Here is a 24,414-nt window from a genome sequence, read left to right on the forward strand (position 1 = left end):
TCTTCTGTTCTACAAAGAGGGCTGCCAATTAAGGACATCTGTACGGCAGCCACTTGGGCTACTGTTAATGAGAATTGGACTTTTGAATGTCTAACCTGGAGTGAGTTGGACCTTTTTCCCACTCAGTTTGTATGCAGTACCCTCTGGGACACTAAACACAACTATGATTACAGGGGTAAGCAAACCAACCTTTGGTATAAGTCTGTACTACAGTTTTGGCAGCACGTTGAACAGCCAGGCTTATGTCAAAAGGGGAATGTGAGCAGTAATTGTTACACAGAGGTTTACAATCACAGGTGTTCAAATAAACACTTATACTCAAGGTTTCTTGGATAAATACTTATTAATTTATTCGTCAGTTATAAAACATTGATTAGACAGTGCAAATACTTTGCGTTCACCAGAAGAATCAATTCCATTCAATAGGCTAGGCCAAAGTTAATGGGTAAAGTCTTGGATAGGTTAAAGTGGTTCTGGTAAATAAACGACAGTCTCTGCACTAGTTCTTGGAAGTAGTTTGTAAAAAGAAGAATCATATGTTGGGTCACAAGCTGATTAGGCCTGTGAGTTGCAAAAGTTTCAAGCACTTTCACCTTGAGAGATAGGTTCTCAGTCTTGTTTTACAGTACCTTGCAATGAAGAAAAAGATGCAGTTGATGACTTGTGTTCCTGGCAGTTCAGCAGATCTCGCTGTTCCTTAGCCTCCGTCATGGGGACAAGAGGGAGGACGTCGGGACTCCTGCACTAGGACGGTCAAAACCTTGCAACTGGCAAACTTCAATTTCAGTGGCTGTTTCGCGTTTAGCTACCGCACTGGTAACTACGCTGGTCATGACTGTCAAGGTGGACTGTCTTTGCTTCTGAGGTTCCACACTCCGCTGAGGGGGGTCAGGCTCGGTCGGTCCGAAGTCGTGGGAGTCCGGAGGATCTTCCAAATGCTTTAGGCCAGTTTACAAGTAACGCACACAATCTGGTGTCCATCTCCCTGGCTATTCGGTTCCTGCAGCAACTCTGAGGAAATGTAACCAGCTCCGAGATGGGTGTCCAGGTGGCTTACTTGATTGGTCCTACCAACTCAAAGGGAGACGTCGTCCTTTGCAGGGCTTCTCTGTCGATGCAAACTTGGCGATTCGGAACTGCAGCAGGGCTTCACCGGGCAAACCAATGGCCCAGGAGTTGCAGCAGCCGTACTGTTCAAGCTCTTCTTCTGTTCCTTCGTCCAGTGGTCGACTCTGCCTTCCAAGGCAAGAGACTCTCCTTTTATTCAGTTCTCTCCCATTCATTCCAGCCTAGCTTCCACCCACCTAGCAGGGTGGCTGTCCTTGCCGGACAGTCAGCCAGCCAATCATCAGAGAGTGCATTTGGGTCTCCGAGGAGACTAAGCACAGGGAGTTTCGGGCACCTCCCACACTTCCTGCCCACCCCAGACACTCTGGAGCCAGAGGTGTTTTCACTCCTGAAGCCCGCCAAAGGAGAATGAACAAAGGGACCAAAGCTAGTTTGGTGCACAGAGTAAATCTTGAGGACCATTCCAGCAAGAAATGTTGAAAAAAGACTAGGCCATTTTCACAGAATGGGCACTGTTAGGCAAAGTTTGAATGCAGTACCCTCTGGGAACACAAGCAATTATGACTACAGGTTTAGGCAACCCAACATTTGGTATAAGCTTGTACTACACAGTTTTGGTAGCGTGTTGAGCAGCCAGGCTGATCTCAAGAAGGGAAATGTGAGCAGTAGTGGAGTTACACAAAGATTCACACTTACAGGTATTAAACTTTTACACTCAAGATTACTTGCATAAAAAATTAATTTATCAGTCAGTTATAAAGCCGCCTTCAGAGGAGAGCAATACACTAGTAACACAAATATACTTCAATACTGTGCACTGAGTTTCTGAATGAGACCAGACCCCTTTGGGATGGCCCACAGACACAACCTACACCCACAGGTGACTTTAGTAACAAGGGTGCTGGGGACATTAATATCTTACTGTTGGCATTCAGAACACTCTTAAAAAGTTGGTAAAAGGCAAGGATTATTAGAACACAAGCAATGACTAATATTCATAAGCAGGGCAAATACTTTCAGATAGCAATAGTCATTCAATTCAATAGGCTAAGCCAAAGTCAATAGACAAAAGTCTTTGTATAGGATGCAGCACTTCAGATAAGTGAATGGATAAGTCTTTGCACAAGTTCTTGGGAGTCTTTGATAAAAAGAAGAATCAAATGTAGGGCCACAAGCTGATTAGACTTGCGAGTTGTGAAAGTTACCAGCACTTCTACAGTAAGAGGTAAATTATCTTAGACTTATTTCACAGTACCTTGGTAAAAAAAAAAGATGCAGCTGATGACTTCTGTTCCTGTGCAGCTCTGCAGGTCTCACTGTTCCTGGGCCTCAGTTGTGGGGACAAGAGGGAGGACGCTGCGGGACTCCTGCACTGTCAGAACTGGCAGCTGGCAAACTTTACTTTCAGTGGCTCTTTTGTGTATCAGCTGCTTGCGGTTCAGCAAATAGCAATAAGTGCAGTTCCTGGCTGTCAAGGTGGACTGTCCTTACTTCTGGGGTCCCACACTCTGCTGAGGGGGCTCAGGCTTGGCCAGTCCTGCTTCGTGGGAGTCGATAGGATCTTCCAAAAGCTTTAGGCCAGCTTAAAAGTAACCCACCAATCTGGTGTCCCTCTCCCTGGCTATTTGGTTCCTGCAGCAACTGTAAGGAAATTTTAACCAGCTCTCCGGAGGGTGTCCAGGTGGCTTACTTTGGAGTTGATTGGTCCCAACAACTCAAAGGGAGAGGTCGTCCTTGCAGGGTCTTCTCTGTCGATGCGAACTTGGCTATTCAGACCTGCAGCAGTGCTTCACCGGGCAAACCAACGGTCCAGGAGTTGTAGCAGCTGTCCTCTTCAAGCTCTTTGGTTTTTTCGTCCAGCGGTCGACTCTGCCTTCCAAGCCAAAAGACTCGCCTTTTTTCAGTTCTCGCATTCATTCCAGTCTAGTTGTCACTCGCCCAGTATGGTGGCTGACCTTGCCGGACAGTCAGACAGCCAATCACCACAGAGTGAATTCAGCTCTCCTACGAGACTAAGCACAGAGTTTTGGGCACCTTCCTTACTTCCTGCCTACCCCAGTCACTCGAGAGCCAGAGGCGGATTTCACTCATGAAGCCCGCCAAAGGCAAACTTATAAAGAGACCAAACCTGGTTTGGCCTCCAGAGAAACTCTCTAGAAGGACCTTCCCACAAAGACTTGGCAAAATGACGACCGAGCACCATTTTAGCAAAGATGGTTGGGCGCCATTTTGAAAAAGATGGCTCCCGCGGTTACTTTTCTGGTGCCGTGAACGGTTGTGGTAAATACAAACCAAGGTAGTTCAAAACGAAACCACTTGCACCAGCCAGTCAATTGAGGAAAGGGTAACATAAAAAATGTTATATGAGCAGTTAGACACAGGGGAAACTAAGTAACCCATCCAGCACTCTGTTGTAAGATAGGGTGTGCTGGGTCTAGCAAGTACAATGCTCAGTAAAGTAAATTTCACTTTACTGCTCTGTGAAACAGTTGATCCCAGAGAAGGTATGTCTGTAAGACGTCCCTGTGGCACTGCACTAAAGTTGCTGTGTGACACATTTGTAAAAGATGATGCCTATGGAGTTGGTTAGAATCCATAACCAAAAGAAACAGGTAAAATTCACATTTAAATACATGAGTGGGAAAAAAGGTCACACACTCTCCAGGTTAAAAAAATCAAGTCCTCAACATCCAGCAAAGTTGCTGGGGTCTCTAAGGTGGAGGGAATTGGCACGTTTTTGAGAATTCTCCCTAATAGGCACCAATGGGTGCTTTACTGCAGCTGGGAACGCAGCCTGTGGTAAAAAGTAAACTACTGCTACCAGCCATTAATTGTCGAAAGGGTAACAAAAATGTTACATGAGAAACTAGACAAAGGGGACACTATGTAACCCCTCCAGCACCCTATCGTAAAATAGGCCCATAATAAGAGTTGGGTCCCTAATACCAAGAGATGAGTTTTATAAAGTTCCACACCAGTTGGACTTTAGAAAAACATACCGAACACTGTTACCTTCATATTAAAGTCTTGAAGTGGTTTAGTTCAGCAATGCCTCTCCAATCGTAAACAGACAGGAAATAACCATATGAGGCTTGCTTCCAGGTCCACTTTTTTACACAAACACGGCTGATATTCATGGCTACATAACGGCAAGCTGGTGAACCCAAATGGGGCAGTCTGTTCTAGCTGCCATTTTCCTTACAGGCACATGTAGAAGACAAAGTACTGGTGCAACCATACATCATTGTATTTTAGTGGAAGGGGCTGCAGAACATTCTTGCGGTAGAGCCTGTATCCCAAACTGTAAATTTGGTAGCTGCCACCAAACTGTTGGGTATTTTAGACGCTGTGAGAAATGGTCCCACTGACCAGAAAAAGGACGCATGGTGTACATTCCAAGGAAGCAAGAGTCTCTCTGGCATATATTTACAGATTAGTGTCCCTAGGGAGTCTTCCTCTCTCCTGGGAAAAATAGTGTTAGCCATGCATAGACCAAGCACAAAATCTGGCCTCTTCTACGAGACAGTCAAGAATTTACCTTTTACAGGGAACATTCTCAGATCAAATACTTTGTAACATTGTAATGAGGCTGCATTGCTCAATGCTACTTCCAAACCATAAAAGTCAGTATTTGGTTGAATCAAGAGTGGTGTTGTAACAGTTTCTGCTGATTGTTCTGCTCACTAGAGCTGTCACATGAAATAGCCTAAATAATCCTTAGAACACATTCTTATATTGTCTTTCTCCATTTCCTTCACAGTCGTCTGTTCTTGGTTCTGCATTCGGAGATATTGGCTCTGCAAAAATGTCAAACTCCACAGGTTCCACTATACTAGATAATTTAAAGTCGCCAGGTTTGAGTCAGTTCACCGCACAGAGTCCTCAGCACAACAGCAGCCATACAGTTACCACCTCTTCCTGGGATATAAAGCCTTACAACGTGCAATCATCTGTTCTCAGTCAATTTGGTAAGTATGCTTGTGTACATTTAGTTTTCAAACTTAATCCTATTAATCATTTGTTAGAAAAATTGCTGCACTATTTTTTATTTTGGGTTTACACAAACCTTTTTATTTAAAAAGAATTGTATAGTTCCTTAAGATGTCTGCACATTCCTTGTTTCATTGCTCAAACACACTTTCCCTATAATTGCACCACCGTTGTAGTTGAGTGGTATGCAGAGTGACACACGAGTTAGACACAAACATTCCGAAGTAGTGCTTATTCAAGAAAACACTCCTTTCAGATTTTTCAATATCTAAAGTTCCAATCCCAAACGGACCTTGGCAACCTGTGTGTGAAGTGCTTTCAGATTCTACATGAAAACATCAAAGATCTGTATATTTTGGTTTACAGGGATGTTGGGGAGAATTCTCAGGAATGTGCTAATTCCCTTCTACCTTAGAGACCCCCAGCTCTTTTTGCTGGACTTTAGGACTTTTAATTTCTAACCTGGAGAGAGACTTTTTTCCCCACTCTAGTGTATTTTTCTGTGATTTGGACTCTCCTTTGACTTTGGAGTCTGACAAACTCCATAGGCATCATCGTTACATTGTGACACACAGCACCTACCTTCAGTGCAGTGGCACAGGGAAGTCTTAGATTTCCCAAAGGTTTAAATACCTTCCATGGTGAAACTGTTTCCAAGTGAAGTGAAATGGACTTGAATTACATTTTGTAACTTTCTAGACCCAGCACACACTATCTTACCATAGGGTGCGGGAGGGGTTACTTGGTATCCCCTTTGTCTAATTTCTCATGCAGCATTTTTATATTACCTTTTCTACAATTAATTACTTGTGGCAGTCGTTTACTATTTACTTTCATTGTGTGTTTACCGCGGGCTGCAATTGCAGCTGCAGTAAGGCACCCATTGGTGTCTATTTTGTCAAAATGGCCCCGGTATTGTTTTTCCCCATTTCTTGTTGGAAAGGTCCTTCTTGAGATTTACTCTGCGTGGCAAACCAGGTTTGGTCCCATTGTTCGCTTTGTCTTTGGCGTGAGCCTCTGGCTCCAATGTGTCTGGCCGGGGCAGGAAGGGAGGGAGGTGCCTGAAACTCCCTGTGCTTAGTCTCCTTGGTTACAGGAATGCACGCAAGGGTGATTGGCTGTAGGGCTGTCCTTGGAAGACAGCCACCCTGCTGTGTGATTGACAGCCAGGCTGGAATGAATGGGTGAAACCTGCATGAAAGGCGAGGCTTTTTGGCTTGGAAGGCAGTCGACCACTGGATGAAGGAATCCGAATAAAGAACTTGGGAGAGATGCCTGCTGCAACTCCTCGACCAGTGGTTTGCCAGGTGAAGCCCTGCTGCTGTGCTGAAGCTCCGAATGCACCTCGGCTAGAGAAGACCTGCAAAGGACTTCTTCTCCCCTTGGGTTGGTGGGACCAATCGACCCCAAGACAAGCTCATCTGGAAATCCTCTCGAAGCTGTCTGTACTTCCATTGCTGCTGCAGGTACCTAAGTGCCAGGGAGAGGAACACCAGAATCGAGTGAGTCTTTAAGTCAGACCTGAGCTCCATGAAGATTCTCTGGACTCCCAGGAAGTAGGACTGACCAAGCCTGAGCCACCTCAAGACTGCTGGATCCCAGATGCAAGGAAAGTCCAGAGTGGTATCCGAGAGACAGCAGTGGTGCTATTTGCTATAGATGCGAGGAACTGAAACCGTGAAGTGCAGCTGAATTGAAGTTTGCCCACTGCTCAGTCCTGCTTCCTGGGAGTCCAGAAGATCTTCATGGGTTCGGGTCCGACTTAAATGCGATCCACTCGGTTTGGTGTTCCTCTCCCTGGCACTTCGGTTCCAGCAGCAGCAGTGGAAGTACAGCCAGCTCCGAGAGGATGTACAAACAAGTTCACTTTGGGGTGGATTTGTCCTATGAACCCAGTGGGAGAAGTCGTCCTTGCAGGGCTTCTCTAGTCGAAATAAATTCAGTGTCGGCACAACAGCAGGGCTTCACCGGGCAAATCAATGTAAAGATGATGCCTATGGAGTTTGTCGAGTCCAAAGTCAAAAGAAACAGAGTCCAATTCACAGAAAAATACGAAAGTCGGAAAAAGGTTCTTGCACTTTCCAGGTTATACATTAAAAGTCCTAAAGCCTAGCAAAATAGCTCTAAGGTAGAAGGGAATTAGCACGTTTCTGAGAATTTGCCCCAACAGTGGGATTACCCTACCTAAAGATAATTAAGGATAGTTTGTGTCAGGAAGTACAACTTAAGTCTGCCTGTGTCCAGAACCTATACTTGCCCTCACAACTAACTAAATATGATGTGTAGGGATGCCCGCTTCAAAATTTGTTTACAAAGCAAAGTTCTGAGAATCTTCCAGCGCCTTGCTTGTATTCACAGTATATCAGGGTTACATTCCCCAGTACTTTTTCACTGGCTCACAAAGATAAGTCTGTTTCTTGACTTCAAAATCACATAAGCGGTTGCAGCAAAAAGCAAGCTTTTCATGGATACTTACTTAGGCCTTTGTCATAAAGGGGGGCCCTTGGTCTAGGTGCAGTTGACGGACCACAGGGTCCACCCATCACAGGTTGTTCAACAGATGCCAAAAAGTGGTTGTGGATAACTTTACAGGTAGACCTCAACCGCCCTCCCCCCCCCCCCCCCCCCCCCCCCCAATATGTGGCGCTCTACAGGGACCTATTGGTCCAGTGAAAGGGATCCTGGAGAACCTGGCACATGTCCTCTACTTTACAGCAGCTCCTGGTGAACGTGGTTATGTTCTGCCACAGGCATGGCCTCCATCTGAGCCTTCACCTTGACTGTTAGGGAGAATTATCATAAATGTGCTAATTCCCTTCACCTTAGAGACCCCCAGCAACTTTGCTGGATTTTGAGGACTTAATTTTTTTACCTGGAAGGAGTGTGAGCCTTTTTTGACCACTCTCCTGTGTTTTCATGTGTTTTTTACGTTTGTGTTCCGATTATGGAGTTTTAGATAACTTCATGTGTTATATACAGCACCCTCAGTGCAGTGACACAGGGATGTCTTTTAGATTTCCCAAAGGTTTAAATACCTTCTCTGGGATAAACTACTGTTTCCCAGCGAATGTAAAGTGAAATTGACTTTACTAGTCTTTTCCTAATTCATAGACCCAGCACACACCATATTACAATGGAGTGCTGGAGGAGTTGCATGGTATTCCCCTGTGTCTAAACACTCATGTAGCAGCCAAATGCTACCCTTTCCTATTGAAAAGGCTGGTGGCAGTGTTTTTACAATGAACTTCCATGATTTTTCCCGGCCGCAAACACCAGTAGCTAAAAATCACGGGAGCATGTTTTTCAAGATGGCGCCTTAAGCCCCTTTTTTTAAAAAGGGTCCTAGTCTTTTTTTGCCATTTCTTTTTGGAAAGGTCCTTCTAGTGTTTGTCTCTGTGCACCAAACCAGGTTTGGTCCCTTTGTTCGTGTGCCTTTTGGCGGGTTTCAGGAATGAAGTCCACCCTTGGCGCCTGAGTGTCTGGGGTGGGCAGGAAGTGAGTGAGGTGCCCGAAACTCCCTGTGCTTGGTCTCCTAGGAGACCCAAATACACTCTGGCGTGATTGGCTGGCTGACTGTCCGACAAGGACAGCTACCCTGCTGGGTGACTGGCAGCTAGGCTCGAATGAAAACGAGAAAACTGTTTAAAAGGAGTCTCTCTTGGACTGGAAAGCAGAGTCGACCACTGGAACGAAAGAACCGAAGACGAGCTGGAAGAGGACTGAACTCCTTTCGACATAGAAGTTTCTTTAAGGACGGCTTCTTCCTTTGAATTTTTGGGACCAATCAACTCATAAGACACCTGGATACCATTCTCAAGGCTGGTTAGGTTTAACCAGGGAGAGGGACACAAGTTTGTGTTCTTGAATCTACAGCTAGTGGAACGGAAGTGACACCATTTTGTTTGCTTTCTTCAACAATCCCATGCAGTGCAGGAGTCCCCCAACGTCCTCCCTCTTGACCCCACGACTGAGGCTCAGAAACAGCGAGATATGCAGGAACTGCCAGGAACCACGACTTCAGCAACATTTGTTTTCTTCACAAAAGGTACTGTACCAACCCGATTGAGAGAAGACCACTCTCGCCGAGAAAGTTTGTGAAACTTTTCCAATTTGCAGGCCTAATCAGCTTGTGACCCCACACATGATTCCTTTTCCCCTAAACTACTTCTGACAACTTTTGCAAAGACTTTACTGTTTGATACCAGAACTGCTCTTTCCTATACAGAACACTAGCCCATTGACTTTGGCCTGGCCTATTGACTTGTATTGAACTATTCTGGTGAGCTGAAACTATTTGCACTACCTAGAAAGTATATATAATTTATTGTACTCACTGTTGTCCTTTTTGCTCACTAAGTAACTGAACTGCCAATTGATTCCTTTTTCAAGGGCTCTCAACTGTTTCAAAAGCTGAGTTTTGTATTGAAGTGTAAACTAAAAAGAGGATTGAGTGGGTGAAGGCTTGAATGTGCGCTATGCTCACTGAACTTAATTGGGTGCACTGAGAAACGTTACACATGTCTGTACCAGGTACCCACCAATTGCGTGGTAAAAAATGAATAAGACAGAAATGACACACAGAAACGCGCTCTGCCCTGAATTAGTGTCCTGTAAAAAGATGAATTTGATCCATGATATGAATAGTATGAATTGGTTTTAATAGAATTTCTCCACACCAAATCAGCCGACACGTGTTTCGACCATAGGTCGTCCACAAGGCAAAAATTCTGTAAATATGGTTGAAAATGGAGAAGACATGTCGCAATAAGAATTCTTCAATACAGAAGAGATTCACTCCGTTCAGTCCAGGGATCGAGCACTTTTATTTAGTGAATAGTAAGCATATTTGAGAACATTGAAGAATTCTTATTGCGACATGTCTTCTCCATTTTCAACCATATTTACAGTACACCGTTGTAAGAGGGTGGTACATTCTTCCACATTCTATGGTAATTCGAACGCATACAACAGTATTGGCAAGCATGCTGCGACGAGCTGACAAGGGTTATGGGTAAATTGATACCAAGAGCCAAAGAACAAGTTACTTCTTACCTTGTAACATTCTTTCGATGGGATGTTCCTCCGACGTATTCCTTATCTTGATAGATTACTTCCAGCTTGCTGGCCTCGGAAAATCTTTTCAGTAGAGGGCGCTGCGTGTCGACGTCCCTCGAGTTGGTGTCCCTCGACAGCCTCCGTATTGGCGCCAACGTCATCGTGTGTATAAATAGACTCGCGCAGCGTCCGTTGCTCAGTTCCGTTTTGAAGCTTAAGAGTAGATGTGCATGAACTGGTTATTGACCTTGAAGGAGCGTAAACTGCAACTACAAGGGAAGTTTTACTGAGGGGATGGATGCGAGGGGCGATAAGGAATACGTCGGAGGAACATCCCATCGAAAGAACGTTACAAGGTAAGAAGTAACTTGTTCTTTGAAGGGATTGTGTACTCCGACGTATTCCTTATCTTGATAGACTCCCATAGCAGTGGTGTGTAAACGGAGGTAGGAGTAAAATTGAAATATTTCCCTTTAAAAATGAACAGAGTGTAAGACAGCTTTGCCAAACCTTGTCTCCTGGCTAGAGGAGGAATCCAGATTGTAGAATTTTGCAAAGGTATGTGCGGACGACCATGTGGCAGCCGCACATATGTCTCGAATCGGTACCCCTCTTTGGAGGGCCGTAGAGGCTGCGACACCCCTGGTTGAATGAGCCCTAAGGTGTTGAGGGGGCTCTTTCCCTGCCAATTTGTAGCATTCTAGAATGGCTAAAATAATCCATCTGGAAATGGCCACTCTCGGGTAGTAGGTGCGATGCAGTATCTTATACTGGACATGTCTAAGTTTGGATGATATAGCTACCTTACGAGGATACATCATTTCAGCAACCCAATCCTCTGGTTGTAACGTTCCCACATCCGGCTCCCATTTAGCTTTAAGGCTGGCTAGTTCCTTTGTGGCAAAGGAAGTGATCACGGTGTACATGGTTGATGTGACCTTGTGTTCAATCTGTCCAGCTACTATGTTGCATTCTGTTGTGGTGTATTCGGGTATGTTGCTCATGGCTGAAAGGTGGGTTTATGTGTTTTTCAATTGAGTATAGTGATACTGCTCTGCTAATGGGAGAGAGAAGCAGGCTTGTTAAGTCTCAAAAGTAACCATCTTGCCGTCTTGCACAATGTCACTGATCCTCGCTATCCCATGTTTCATCCAGGCAGGCCATTTAGGGAGTTTGTTTATTTCTGGGAGGTGTCTATTGTTCCACAGTGGTTGTACAGATGTCTTTCATGTCCCATTCAATGTATGTGTTTCTCCGCCCAAATCCGTGACCGATGTGACGGCATGGAGACGGGGGGTGGTTGTCTGGCCCAAGTCGCGATACAGGAGTTCAGTGGGAGGCTGCCTGTTAATAGTGTTTATCGCTCTGATATATTTGGCAGTGTTGCGTCCCCCGTGCAGGACATCATTCACGACTGCCATTTGGCAAGCCCCATAAGTTTGTAGCCTGGGCAGACCGACCAATCTTCCCCACCCCACCACCCACCCTTCCCAAGATAGATCTCTTGAGCGTGCTACACGTGGATGATCGCCACACCATAATTTCCAGAGGGTGCAATCAATTTTCTGGAACTCATACCCTGGTATGTGTAACAGTGCATTCTGCAGGATCTACAGAAATCGGGGGGAGGGTGATCATTTTGAAAAGGGCAGCTCTGCCTACTAGGGTGAGTGGTAACGAGATCCAAGGACGAATGTCAACTAAGAAACTTGTGGTGATCGGATGTAAATTTACAGGTACGTAGTCCATGAGGCTTTTTGTGATCTGTATAACCAGGTACCTGAATTGCCTAGTCTCTACACTGTACGGACAGTGTTCTGGTATAGAGTTATTTACTCTCCCTCGGGAATAATATAGATTTGGACCAGTTGATGCGTAGTCCACTAAAGGCCCCATACCTCTCTAGCAAGCGTGTGACTGTGGGGCAGGAGTTAACCAGATCCTTTGAGTAGCAAACCGCATACAGAGAAACCTTGTCCTCCCATTATATCCGACCATCCAAATCCCTCCCATGACTGTTTCCCTCAGGAGTACAGCAAGGGGTTCTATAGCAATTGCGAAGATCATGGCAGATGGGGGACAACCCTGCCTCGTGCCCCTCCCTAAAATGAAGGGGTCTCATCTCCAACCGTTGACCCTAGTTCTTGCCCTCAGGTTGCTATAAAGGCGTTTTACCCATGACATGAATTGGTGGCCGAAGCCCATGTGATACATTTCCCATACAGCCTCCCAATGCACCGAATCGAAGGCTTTTTTGAAGTCCATAGCAAGCTGTGCCAAAGGGCTTTGGAGTGTGTCTGCTCTTTCTAGAGCTGAATGAAGCCTGTATATGTTCATACGGGTTGACCTTTGTGGCATGAAGCCGCCTTGGTGGCAGTAGTCCAAGAGATGATGGCACCTCTCCACTGCTTTATAGGCTTCCCCCTAGTGTTCCAGGATCGGCTTCAGTCCCCTTGTTTAAATAAAAGTATGATTTGGTCGTATCCTGGATCCGGTCCACTAACTCTGGGAATCCCAGGTAATAATTATTCTCACGCCAATAGGGAGGAGGGAGGGGGTAGGGAGAGGGGGGAGGGGTCGGCCTGGAGGTGTTGAGTTCTAATACCAGAGGGGAGTGATCAGAGATTCCCCTGGGAAGTAGATGCTTCTTGCATACCTTTATGTACATCTGTGGACGGAATAAAGAAATAATCTAGTCTTGAAAGTGAAGCGTGTGCTCTAGTGGTAGTATTCTCTGCTGTAAGGATGTAAAGTACGCCATGCATCTCGCAAACCCAGGGCACCTGCAAATGTAGCCATAGTGTACGTGGAGTGGTTCCTGCCTCGTAGGTGTTTTCCGATCTAATTCTACATTCATTCAGAACGTCTGACGTGTCCACTATGATCAGAGGGGAAATGTCAGCGAGCAGTGAGGGCAGAAGGGTTGTTGGCGCATAAGCCGCCACTATTGCAATGGATGGTTTCCATAATGTCCCTGTTCTGTACGTGAATCTGCCCCCCATGTCTTGAGTGACATTTGTTGAATGATAGGGTAGCCTCTTGTATACTAAAATGAGCACGCCGCTTGAATCCATGGTAAAGCCAGCGTGGATAGCTATTCGATAATTTGTGCGTTTGATTAGGGTACAATTCGTGTCTATGTGCGGCATGTGCCTGTTTAGGAACTGCATGACTAAGCGTCAGTTAATCCCGTTATCTAGACCATTAACATTGCAAGTTAGGAATCGGAGGGTTCCGACAGTCACGTGTGGCCAGGACTATGGGAGGAGGGAAAGGTGTGTGCCCCAGTACTTATTATGAGGTACCCAAGTTGCACATGCTCTATACTGGGTCATGGGAATGTGCGGGATTCTGGATTCTGATTATACGTGGTGTTGCAGCTGGAGAAGCAATATACAGATGTTGACGATGTCTGTGTGTAGGTGCGCCTTACATGGTAGACCCTTAAAATAGCTAACCTAAATGAACTCTGTACCCTCCACCCTATACACCTCCCAACTTTAAGCATTGGTCACCCAAACAAGAAATAATAGTCAAACGGGCAATTTACATGCAGTAACCTGTGAAGTAGTGCCTTTCCACTATGTCGGAGAAGGAAACAAAGGGGGGGGGGGGGGAGAAGAAAAGGAAGCATCGCTCCCCTATTGCTGCACTTTGAGAACTTATTCAGAGCAAGGTAGGTCGGCGGATTGCCGAGCAGACTTCACGGTCCAGTTCTCGCCACTTACTTCTACGTATGAAGGGACCAACTGGTGTCTGTTAGCGATCGGTCCCCGATGTCTTTTGGTAGGTCTGGTACCGGCGGCGGGTGCTGTTCCTCATGTGCCCTGGGGTTCCTTCCTCGGTGCGACGACCAGTCTCCGCCCACATGTTGCTCAGCCCAGCGCCAAGCCTCCTTAGGATCGTCGAAGTGGACCGTGGTGCCTTTGCTCTTCCCTGCTGAGCTCAAAATCTATTACAATCTGTAAATGACGCCCAGTGTCTGTAGCCCTTTTTTTGTGCTGGTCGAATGACTTCCTGCCCTTCTGCACCTCTTTATGTGTAGTTGGGAAAGAAGGCTATCTTGGAGCCGTTGAAGGTGATCGAGCCTTTGGCACATGCTCGTTGTAGCAGCGCATCGCAGTCCCTGTAGTTTAATAGCTTAGCTATGACGGTGCGCGGCGGGAAGCCAGGCACTGGTCTGCCCGTGGGCATGCGGTGTGCCCTTCAATAGAAAAGAACTTTGAGAAGGAATCTGGTTCAAAGAGGTCTGTGACCCACTGCTCCAGGAAATGTTCCATGCTGGGCAAGCCAAGAATACGCACAAATTTGCGTCTCGATCTCCCCTCACCCTCTTCAACCCTGTCTTCCAATGTTTTGAGTTTGGTGCAGGCACTGCGCAATTGTTGTGTATTCCATCTTCAGCTTTGGCGATGCGTTGTTCGGCTTCTCCTGTACGTGCGGTCCGTTTCTGCAGATCATGGCGAAGAAGGGATACGTCCATGCTGATCCCATCCATTTTTTGTTCCATGGAAGAGCGGGAGTCCACTATCGCAGCCATGACTTCTTTCAAGGGTAGCGTGTGTTCAGTTTCAACTTCCGCAGATCGTGAGCCTGCAGCGAGGGTGTTGTATATTGGTTGATTCAGTTTTGCGTGGATTGTTTTCTAGTCTCTAGTCTCATCTTTACCAGTGTTTGCTGCCAGTTTCCTTCCCTCTGTGGGCCGGGTTAACCAGATTCTCTGTGTAGAAAAGGTTTCTCCAGCATGGGGTCTGGCATGGATTCACATGCTCATGAATATTCCCCGTCAGCCTGGGAATCCTCGGTAAAGAAAAAAATCAGTATCAGTTTCGTTTCTGATCTGTCTTTCTTGGTAGTAACCAATCACTGATCTCTGGGTCATACTGCCCCCAGCCAATGACTGCCCTCTCCCTAAGCCCCGCCTCTGGCAGCCATCCTTAGATTTTTACTGCACGCTCAAGTGTTGGGAGTCCTCGTGTTTAGCTCTCAAGTTTTTTTACTGCGTGTTCACACTTTTTCAGGAGATTTTCTAATTTTTTTTCGGTTTAATCGAGCCTCAAGCTCCACCGTTTCTACTTCCGATAACGGTTACCCGTTTGGGAATTCTTGTACGCACCTCAAGGGTGAAGTTTTCGTCGAGTTTATACTTCTTGGAGGATTCCGGAAGATCTGCGGCCTACCTCAACGGACATGGCCCAGGACAAGGGAAGCTGGACGCCCGGATCCAAGCTGTTCAGGTGCTGCCCTGGATGCGGATTACAGAACGTTTTCAAGGAGGATGAGCATTCGCGATATCTCTACTGCCTCCATGAGGACAAGACGCACATGGAGAAAGACTGTGCATTCTGCAAGAACCTTTTGGAACGGACCAAACAAGATCGTCGTTCCCGCCTCGCTGCCTGGCTGGAGAAGGGCACAGCAGGTGAGCAGGCGAAGAAGTCTGAGCGGGCTTCTAAGTCCTGTGAGGGTTCCCCGGTGACAGGGGCCCAACAGAAGACCAAGCACCGCAAGTCCGCGGGCACCGGGAGCGCCGAAAGGTCGGGCTCTTCGGTTGCCAAGCAGGGCGCTACTTCCCCGGCACGAGAACCCGGGTAGGCCGCTGGAGCGGACCCAGTCGATCTCAAAGGGGGAGCGAGGCGCTGACCCTCCCCCAAGGCGAAGGCCCAGGATGCACCTAAGGTGGTGAGGGCTTTGATCCACCCAGCAAAGGCCTCTACCGAAGTGGTCGCTGCGACCCTGGCGAAGCCGGCTGAGACTACGCCTGTGGAAACGCCCACTGGGCCCAGATTAACCCTGCCACCGCAGAGGAATTCCTCTTTCCAGCCCATCGCTAAGACCCCCGTGAACCCCTGGCTGAAAAAGAGGCGGGGGGGGGGGGGGCGGTGGCCATTACAGACTCAGAATCAGCCTCTCAGGAAAAACTGGTGGAAACCGAGAAGGGCCTCAACGAAAGGTCCATAGGCCTCAACGAGATGTTCGAGAAGGTTCGATCCCAGGGGGCGGTCCCTGCTGACGTGATCGAAGATAGTGACGACGAACAGGGCCCAGTGGAGCGGCCATCACGTCTGTCGCAGCCATTGCCCGAGCCCCAGGATAGCTCGGCGGCCATTTTGTTGGCCATCCAATCCTTATGCACCGAGATTACCACGGACCCCGACGGAGGATCCAGAACCAGCTCTGCCCTGAACAGAAAAAAGAGGGGTTTCTGTACCAACGACGAGAGGCCAAGAGGAATACAGTCCTCGCAGTGCCTTTACTCGACGACATCTGGGAGGAGGGGCTTGCTGTCCTCAAGAACCCTTCCACGACACCAGCCAAGAGGGACAGGTACGAGAAGAAGTACTGAGTCCCACGATGCCGCCCCCTTGTGCCTCAGGGTCCAGCCCACGCCGGACTCTGTTGTCTCGGCAGCGGCTAAGAAGAAGGCAGCGGGTGCAGCGGCTTCAACTTCCACTTCCCCGCCGGACAGCGAGGGCAAGAAGTTGGACTCTAGGGGACGACGAGTCATCTCGTCGGCGACGATTAAGGCGGCCAATGCCTTAGCGATTGTGGCCCGCTACGACAGGGAGCTCTGGTTCAAGATAGCTCCCCTGCTAGACTTCCTGCCTGATGACAAAAGGGCAAAGGCCCTAGAAATTCTGCAGGAAGTCGAGGTGGCGTCGGTTCACGCCATAACGGTGGCAACGGACATTGCCGATACCGGATTTCGCCAACTGGGCAACGGAGTTTGCCTCCGACGACGAGGATGGCTCAAGGCGACAGACTTTCGCCAGGACGTCCAGACCAGGGTGTTCGACATGCCGTTCGACGGCAACAACCTTTTTGGTAAGGCGGTGGATGAGTCCCTACAGGCCATCAAGACCGACTCGGAGACGACGCGGGCCCTGGGGGTGCTTCAACAGTGGCGGCCCTTTGGGAGCTCCGGAGGCAGACAGGGTGCCTCCAAAGGATCAAACGGTGGCTCCTCCACTTACCGCCAGGCGCCCCGCTCCTCTTCCCAGGAAGCCTACAGAGGTCGCGGCAAGCAAGGGGGTTCCCGCCGCCGTTGGCAAGGCCGCCTCCAAGCAAGACTGACCCGGCCGGGTCGTCGGGCCCCCACCAAAGCACCCCGGTGGGAGGCTGGCTGACGAAATTCGTCAGCGTGTGGGGGTCCATCTCCACCGACCGTTGGGTGTTGGATACCCTGGCCAACGGACACTCGCTGGATTTCCAAAAGAAGTGCCCTCGCATTCCTCCCGTGGCCAGGAAGGAGAATCACATCCCTCAACTACTGTTGGAGGTAAAGGCGCTGCTCAAGAAAGGCGCCATCAAGCTCGTCCCCAGAGGGCTCCGGAGTGTACTCCAGGTACTTCCTCGTCAAGAAGAAGACAGGCGGTTGGCGTTCCATACTGGACCTGCGTCGCTTAAACAAGTACATCACGGGGCAGAAATTCAGGATGGTCACCCTCCAGCATGTGCTGGGACAGCTGGAGGAAGGCGACTTCCTATCGTCTTTGGACCTGGAGGACGCTTCCTTCCACATCCCTATTCTAAAAAGGCACAGGAAGTTCCTCAGGTTCGTGGTTCAGGGACGCCACTACCAATTCAGGGCCCTACCGTTCGGATTAAAGTCGCACCCAGGGTTTTCACCAAGTATCTGGCACCAGTGGCGGCACGGCTGCGTCTGCAGGGGAACCACGTTTACCCCTACCTGGACGACTGGCTAATCCGGGCAAGGACAAGGGAACTCGCCGTTGAACACACGGCGAGGACCGTCGGGTTGCTCACAGAGCTGGGGGTTCACCATCAACTACCCCAAATCCCACCTGGTTCCATCGCAGATGGCACTGTTTCTGGGAGCGAAGCTCGATACAGTGAGGCAATTGGTCTCCACTTCAGAGGAGAGGACCATGACCATCCTGGGAAAGGTGCAGCGCCTGCTAGCCACGGATGTGGCCAGGGTGAGGTCCATCAAGTCCCTCTTCGGGATGATGTCCTCGTGCATCTACCTTGTACCCCTTTGCAGACTTCGGATGCGTCCGCTACAGGAGTTGCTCGACGCCCGCTGGCTCCAAGCGAGGGGCTGTTTCGAGGACAGGATCCCTCTCGACGAGGAGTTCCGTCGGGCGATCTTATGGTGGGGCATCCGTGCTCACCTCACGACAGGCACGGAATTTCAAATCCCGGCGTTTCAGGAGACAGTGACAACGGACGCCTCTCCTGGAGGGTTGGGGGGGCTCACACCGGAGACCTCCACGCAAGAGGCCTTTGGCTCCCGGAGGAGAGGTCTCTCCACATCAACATTCTGGAGCTCCGAGCAGTGTTCTGGGCTCTCAAGTCGTTCCTTCCGTCCCTCAAGGGCAAAGTGGTGAGGATCTTCACCGACAACACCACCACGATGTCCTATATACGGAAGCAAGGAGACACCAGATCCCAGCCCTATCCAAGGAGGCCCAGGATCTGTGGCACTAGGCCGTCGCCCAGGGGATGTTTCTGGTTCCCTTCCACCTGGCAGGAATAAAAAACACCATTGCGGACTCACTCAGCAGGGATCTGCGCTCGTGCCACGAGTGGGAACTACGCCAGGACCAAGTGGATCGACTCTTCCAACGATGGGGCAAACCCCAGATCGACCTGTTCGCGACGGCGACGAACTCCAAGTGCCAGAGGTTCGCCAGCAGGTTCCCACAGCCGAGGAGCATGGGCGATGCTTTCTCGTTCCCTTGGGACGGCCTGTTTCTATATGCGTTCCCTCCGTTGCCGTTGCTGCTCCGCCTCATCAACCAGCTCAAGAAGTCCAGGTGCAGGATGATCCTCGTCGCACCGGCGTGGCCGAGGCAGATCTGGTTCCCGGACCTTCTGGACTTGTCAACGTCCCCACCAGTCAAGCTGCCGGCGGACGCGGATCTTCTTTCCAGAGAAGGAGGCGCCATTCTCCATCACGAACCACAGTCGCTGAATTTGCAGGCCTGGCTCCTGCAGCACTAGAGTTTGGAGGGTACGATATCCCGGCTGATTGCAGAGAGGTTCTTGCAAAGGCCAGGGCGTCCTCGACTCTCAAGTGTTAGTCATAAGTGGAAGAGGTTCTCTGTCTGATGCCGTGCACAGAAGATTAACCCTCTGCGGATTACGGCACCTCAAGTGCTGCCGTACCTACTGTCGCTGGCCAAAGCTGGACTCGCTCACGCCTCCATAAAAATACATCTGGCTGCCATCTCCCGATACACCAGGACTACGGGACGGGCGTCTTTGTGGTCTCATCGCCTGGTAAAGGAATTCATGAAGGGACTATTCCGATCATTCCCGCCGGTGAAGGCCCCTTCCCCGCCGTGGGAACTTAATGTGGTGCTGACCAGGCTCATGGGAGCCCCATTCGAGCCTATGCCTTTGGCGCCTTTGAAGTTCCTGTCATGGAAGACAGTGTTCCTCGTGGCCATCACCTCTGCACGACGAGTGGGAGAGATTCAGGCCCTATCTTGCAAGCCTCCATACTTGACTTTTCATGACACGAGGGTAGTGCTGAGGACGCACCCCTCCTTCATGCCCAAGGTGCCGTCGGACTTCCACCTCAACGAGCCATTGGTGTTACCAGTTTTCTTCCCGTCGCCTTCGATGCCGGCCGAGAGGACTTTGCACTCGCTGGATGTAGCTAGAGCGCTGAAGTTCTACGTGGACCGTTCGAAGAGTTTTCGGAAGACGTCACAACTGTTCAGGAACTTTGGTGTGAATCAAGGGAAGGCTCTCTCGAAGACTTCCATTTCCAGATGGCTCTCCGGCTGCATCATGCACTGTCATGGGCTGCTACATGGAGGTCGACGCACACCTTCACAAGATTCTACTGCGTCGATCGGGACTCCGGGGGGGGGGGGGGGGGGTCCAGGGTCGGCCAAGCAGTGCTGCTCAACCTGTTCGCTTAAGGTGAGCCTGGTGAGGATGTAAGAGATGCTTAATGTTGAGTTGTTGTATTGCTTAATGTTGAGCCTGTTGCCACCTCCCGTGGTTGCATGTGTATACTGCTATGTATTCATTTATTCATGAGCATGTGAATCCATGCCAGACCCCATGCTGGAGAAGGAACAAGTTACTTACCTGTAACTGTTGTTCTCCAGCATCGGTCTGGCATGGATTCACATGCGAACCACCCTCCCACCTACCCCTTTGCGGCTCTTCACTTGGTGATACTGTCACTTGGCGTGTTACCAAATCTGAGGATGGCTGCCAGAGGCGGGGCTTGGGGAGAGGGCAGTCATTGGCTGGGAGCAGTATGTCCCAGAGATCAGTGATTGGTTACTACTAAGAAAGACAGATCAGAAACTAAACTGATACTGATTATTTACTTTACCGAGGATTCTCAGCCTGACGACGGGGAATATTCATGAGCATGTGAATCCATGCCAGACCCATGCTGGGGAACAACAGTTACAGGTAAGTAACTTGTTCGTTCTCACTGTGGGTGGCAGGGGGGGTCGGGGCTCCCTGGTCTCGGCCCATGCGGCGTGTGGTGTCTGGTCCTTTCGTCCCTTGCTCCTCGAGGGTGGTCCAGCAATCTCCAGGCAGTGAGGATCCTTTCCCCGCCTTAGTCGTGAGGAAACGAGCTGTCAGGAGGTGTTTGGCAATCTGAGGCTTGTCAGTCGGCTACGAGTATGGCACTTATGGTGTGTAACTTCCCCGTTGGAGTTTGAGCGGTTGTAGTGTTTAAGTGGTTCAGAAGAGTTCTGTTCACCTAGGCTCGGTTAGAGTCCTGATCCTCGTAACTGCCTGTTAATGAGGGATACTACAGTAAAGCCAGTCTTATATGGTCATCCGTTCCAGCCGCTTAACGGAGTGAATCTGCGAGTCGGGCACAGGGCTGTGTCCACATATCGAGGGGAGCCAGATCTGCTCACCAGTCCTGGTTGTGTTAAGGCTTAGTTGGTATCGGTTGTGTAAGTAGATAGTGTGGCATCAACAGACTCCTCCCGTTTTGTGCCGGGGTTGTTCGGGTGGTAGAAGCGTGCAACCATTGGTCGAATTGTTGTGGCACCCCAGCTATCCAGGGAAGCCCAGTGTCCACCTCCCCTTGTAGTTTCACGTCAGCAGGCAAATCGTAGCAGTTGTCCGCAGGAATGTGGTGACACGCTCTCCCTCAGAGCACCAGGGCTCGAAGTTTCGGATGCTTCCCAGAGATTAATGCACAAGTATGCCAGGGGGCTGCCGTGGGCATCTGTGCTTTCCTCTACGGGGCCGTTACTGTTCCCGCCGCTATGGAAGTAGTTCAGTGTCTGCACTCCAGTGGCAGGTATGTGGCTTAGGTGCAGTGGTATCAAAGTGCGGCACCTTCCAGACAATTAACTAATTTGCCTTGCAGAGTACTGCTGGTACTTCATTGGGTACTGGTCCTCAGGACATTGCACGTGCTCCAGCGCTGTTGTATGGAGCCTTATCTATGTGTGCAGGTCGTTTCTTCCTCCTCGCTAGCAGCGTTCTTTAGGCATTTCGTAATGTCTCTGCTATTGTTACTGCACCATCGGGGGGATTGGTTTGTTCAGGTGCTCAACGTGGACCAATATGTAAGTGTACCTTCTTGGGGGTTGCCAAATGTCCATCTGCGTTGTGGCGGTGTTAAATTTCCTCTTTAATGTTCCCCGGATCACAGCAGGAGGGCCGTTGCAGTGCTTCCACGTTATTGTGGATGTTCGGCATGCCTGCATTTCACCCGGAGTGCTGGGGGCAGGCAGCAGTAGCCAGTACAGCAATCAGTGTCCCACTGCACTCCCAGCTGTCCCCAGAGTACATGCGTTGCCCCTGCCCTCACCGGCCCGGAGCAGAGGATCCCACTCACCGCTCACGCAGCGGCAGCACCCCGTGGTCTGTCCCAGGTCACCCACTCCCTTTAGCAGTGTCGGAGGCGGCCTTCCCCCCATCCCCCTGGCACCACTGTCCGGCGCTGCAGGGTTGTGGGGGACCACTGATCTCTCCACCCGACGCATTCCTAGCAGTCCCCACACCCGGGCCCAGGTGCCGGTCCCAGCAATCGCACACATCCAAGTCATGGCGGCTCCGGATCAACAGCCCGCCCTGACAGGCGAACGCTGCGAGTAGCCCGCCTTAGTCACTGCTGGGTTTCACCGCGTCTCGTTGGTGGCAGCCATCTTGGCAGGAGCCGGGCGCTGTTCGTGTTCACCTTCCGATGTTAATATCTTGTGTTCAGCATAACTCATTCAGTCCCAGCAGCTGTCAAACGTTGCCACAGGGTTCCGCTGCCCAGAAATGTAGTTCTTGTGCGTATTGCAATTTCTAATTTACACAATATTGCAGGATATCATAGGCAGCCACAGGAGCACCGAGGAATCACGTCTCCATCGTGTGCTTGCTGGCCATGCCCCCTTGTGGCGCTACATTGATTCATCTTTTTCTTCAGACTTCTGAAACATTGTGCAAAGACTTTTTTACTTGACTTTAAAGAAGTGCTTCAGCCTATCTAGACTCTTGCCCTTTGGCTTTGCCTGTTTTACCTGAATGACTCTTATTACGGGATCTGAATTATTTGCCTGCTTCTGAAATCTTTGTTGTAACTTGTTTGCTCTAATAATCTTTTCCTTTTTACTTGCTCTTAACTGATTCTGAACTAAGATTGTGTAATTTCAGTGTGTATTTGTGTGGCGTTTTACAGTGCTCACTTCTGAAGAAGGCTTACATTAACTGACTGGTAAATTAATAATTGTTTTATCAAGAAACCCTGTGTGTAAGTGTTTGCTTGGATACTTGCCACTGTGAACCTGTGTGCAAATCCCCTACAGCTCACATTGACCCCTCTTGTGATAAACCTGGCTACTTGTCCACACTAGCAACATGTGTAGTAGAGACTTGTAGCAAAGGTTGGGTTACTACTGCCAGGAGGTCATGGTTGTTGTATTGGTAGGCAGAGTTTGTATGCAGTACAGTTTGGGACCACTACACACAACTATGACTACAGGTATAAGCCAAACCAACCTTTGGTAGAAGTCTGTACCACACAGTTTTTGGTAACGAGCTGAGCAGCCAAAATTATCTCAAGAGGGAATGTGAGCTTGCAAGGGTGTTAGACAGAGGTCTACAATGACAAGTATTCAGATACACACTTGTAGTCAAGATTTCTTGGTAAAACACTTTTTAATTTATTAATCATTTATAAAGCATTCACTAAAGGAGGCAGCCAATATCACAAAGTATACTACAATACTAATTACTAAGCATTTGAGCTCCCTTGAAGTACAAGCAAAATAGCATTGTAGTAGGAGCAAAAAGGCATAAGTTAATAAAACTAATATTACAGTTACTCTAAAAGAGTGCAAATAGTTTGAGTTCACCAGAGGAGTTGATGCAATGCAATAGGTAGGCCAAAGTCAATGGGCTAGTGTCTTGCATTAGCAAAAATGGCTCTGGTATTTAAAACGGAAAAGTCTTTGCCACGGTTCTTGGAAGTAGTTCATGGAAGAAAGGTCTGTATGTCCGGTCACAAGCTGAGTAGGCCTGCAACTTGCCAAAGTTCCACGAACATTTGCGGTGAGAGGTAAGTTCTCTCGGTCCGGTTTTCACAGTACCTTATATTGAAGAATAAGATGCAGCAGAAGACTTCTGTTCCTGCAGATCTCACTGTTCCCGAGCCTCAGTCGTGGGGACAAGAGGCAGGAGATTGGGGGACTCCTGCACGGGGACGGGTCTCAAAAGCTGGCAAATTGGCCAATTTCTGGTTGCTGTTTTTCAAGCACACAAGCTGGTGTCCTTCCCCCTGGTTAATCCTAGCCAGCTCTGAGAATGGTATCCAGGTGGCTTATGAGTTGATTGGTCATACCAACTCAAAGGAAGAAGTCGCCCTTTAAGGGCTTCTCTGTCGAGGTGAATTTGGCGATTTGGACTTGCAGCAGGGCTCCACCAGGCAAACCAACGGTCCAGTAGTTGCTGCAGCCTTCCTCTTCCAGCTCATCTTTGTTTCTTTTTGTTCCAGTGGTCGACTCTGCCTTTCAGTCCAAGAGACTCTTTTTAAACAGTTTTCTCCCATTCATTCCAGCCTAGCCACCACTCAGCCAGCAGGGTGGCTGTCCTTGTCCTCCAGTCAGCCAGCCATTCACACCAGAGCGCATTTGGGTCTCCTAGGAGACTAAGCACAGGGAGTTTCGGGCACCTCCTTACTTCCTGCCCACCCGAGACACTCAGGTGCCAGAGGCGGTCTTCAGTCCTGAAGCTCGCTAATGGCACCGAAACAAAGGGACCAAACCTGGTTTGACGCACAGAGACAAACTCTAGAAGGACCTTTCCAAAAAGAAATGGCGTAAAAAGACCGGAACCTGTTTAAACAAAGAG

At 49.1% G+C, this 24,414-nt stretch overlaps 1 protein-coding gene across 11 annotated transcripts in view; it reads left to right on the plus strand.

Annotated features, from left to right (window-relative positions):
• The window catches only part of UBAP2 (ubiquitin associated protein 2), a 1,758,279-nt gene that overhangs the window by 705,632 nt on the left and 1,028,233 nt on the right, over positions 1 to 24,414 (plus strand). For all 11 annotated transcript variants that reach the window (XM_069626852.1, XM_069626853.1, XM_069626850.1 and 8 more), the window contains one exon: positions 4,829 to 5,036. In XM_069626852.1, the coding sequence (XP_069482953.1) occupies positions 4,829 to 5,036 (208 nt within the window). The remainder of the gene's footprint in view (positions 1 to 4,828; positions 5,037 to 24,414) is intronic.

The sequence above is a fragment of the Ambystoma mexicanum genome, chromosome 6p, assembly GCF_040938575.1.
Source record: "Ambystoma mexicanum isolate Mex_15411 chromosome 6p, UKY_AmexF1_1, whole genome shotgun sequence".
In the NCBI taxonomy this organism is placed as follows: Eukaryota; Metazoa; Chordata; class Amphibia; order Caudata; family Ambystomatidae; genus Ambystoma; species Ambystoma mexicanum.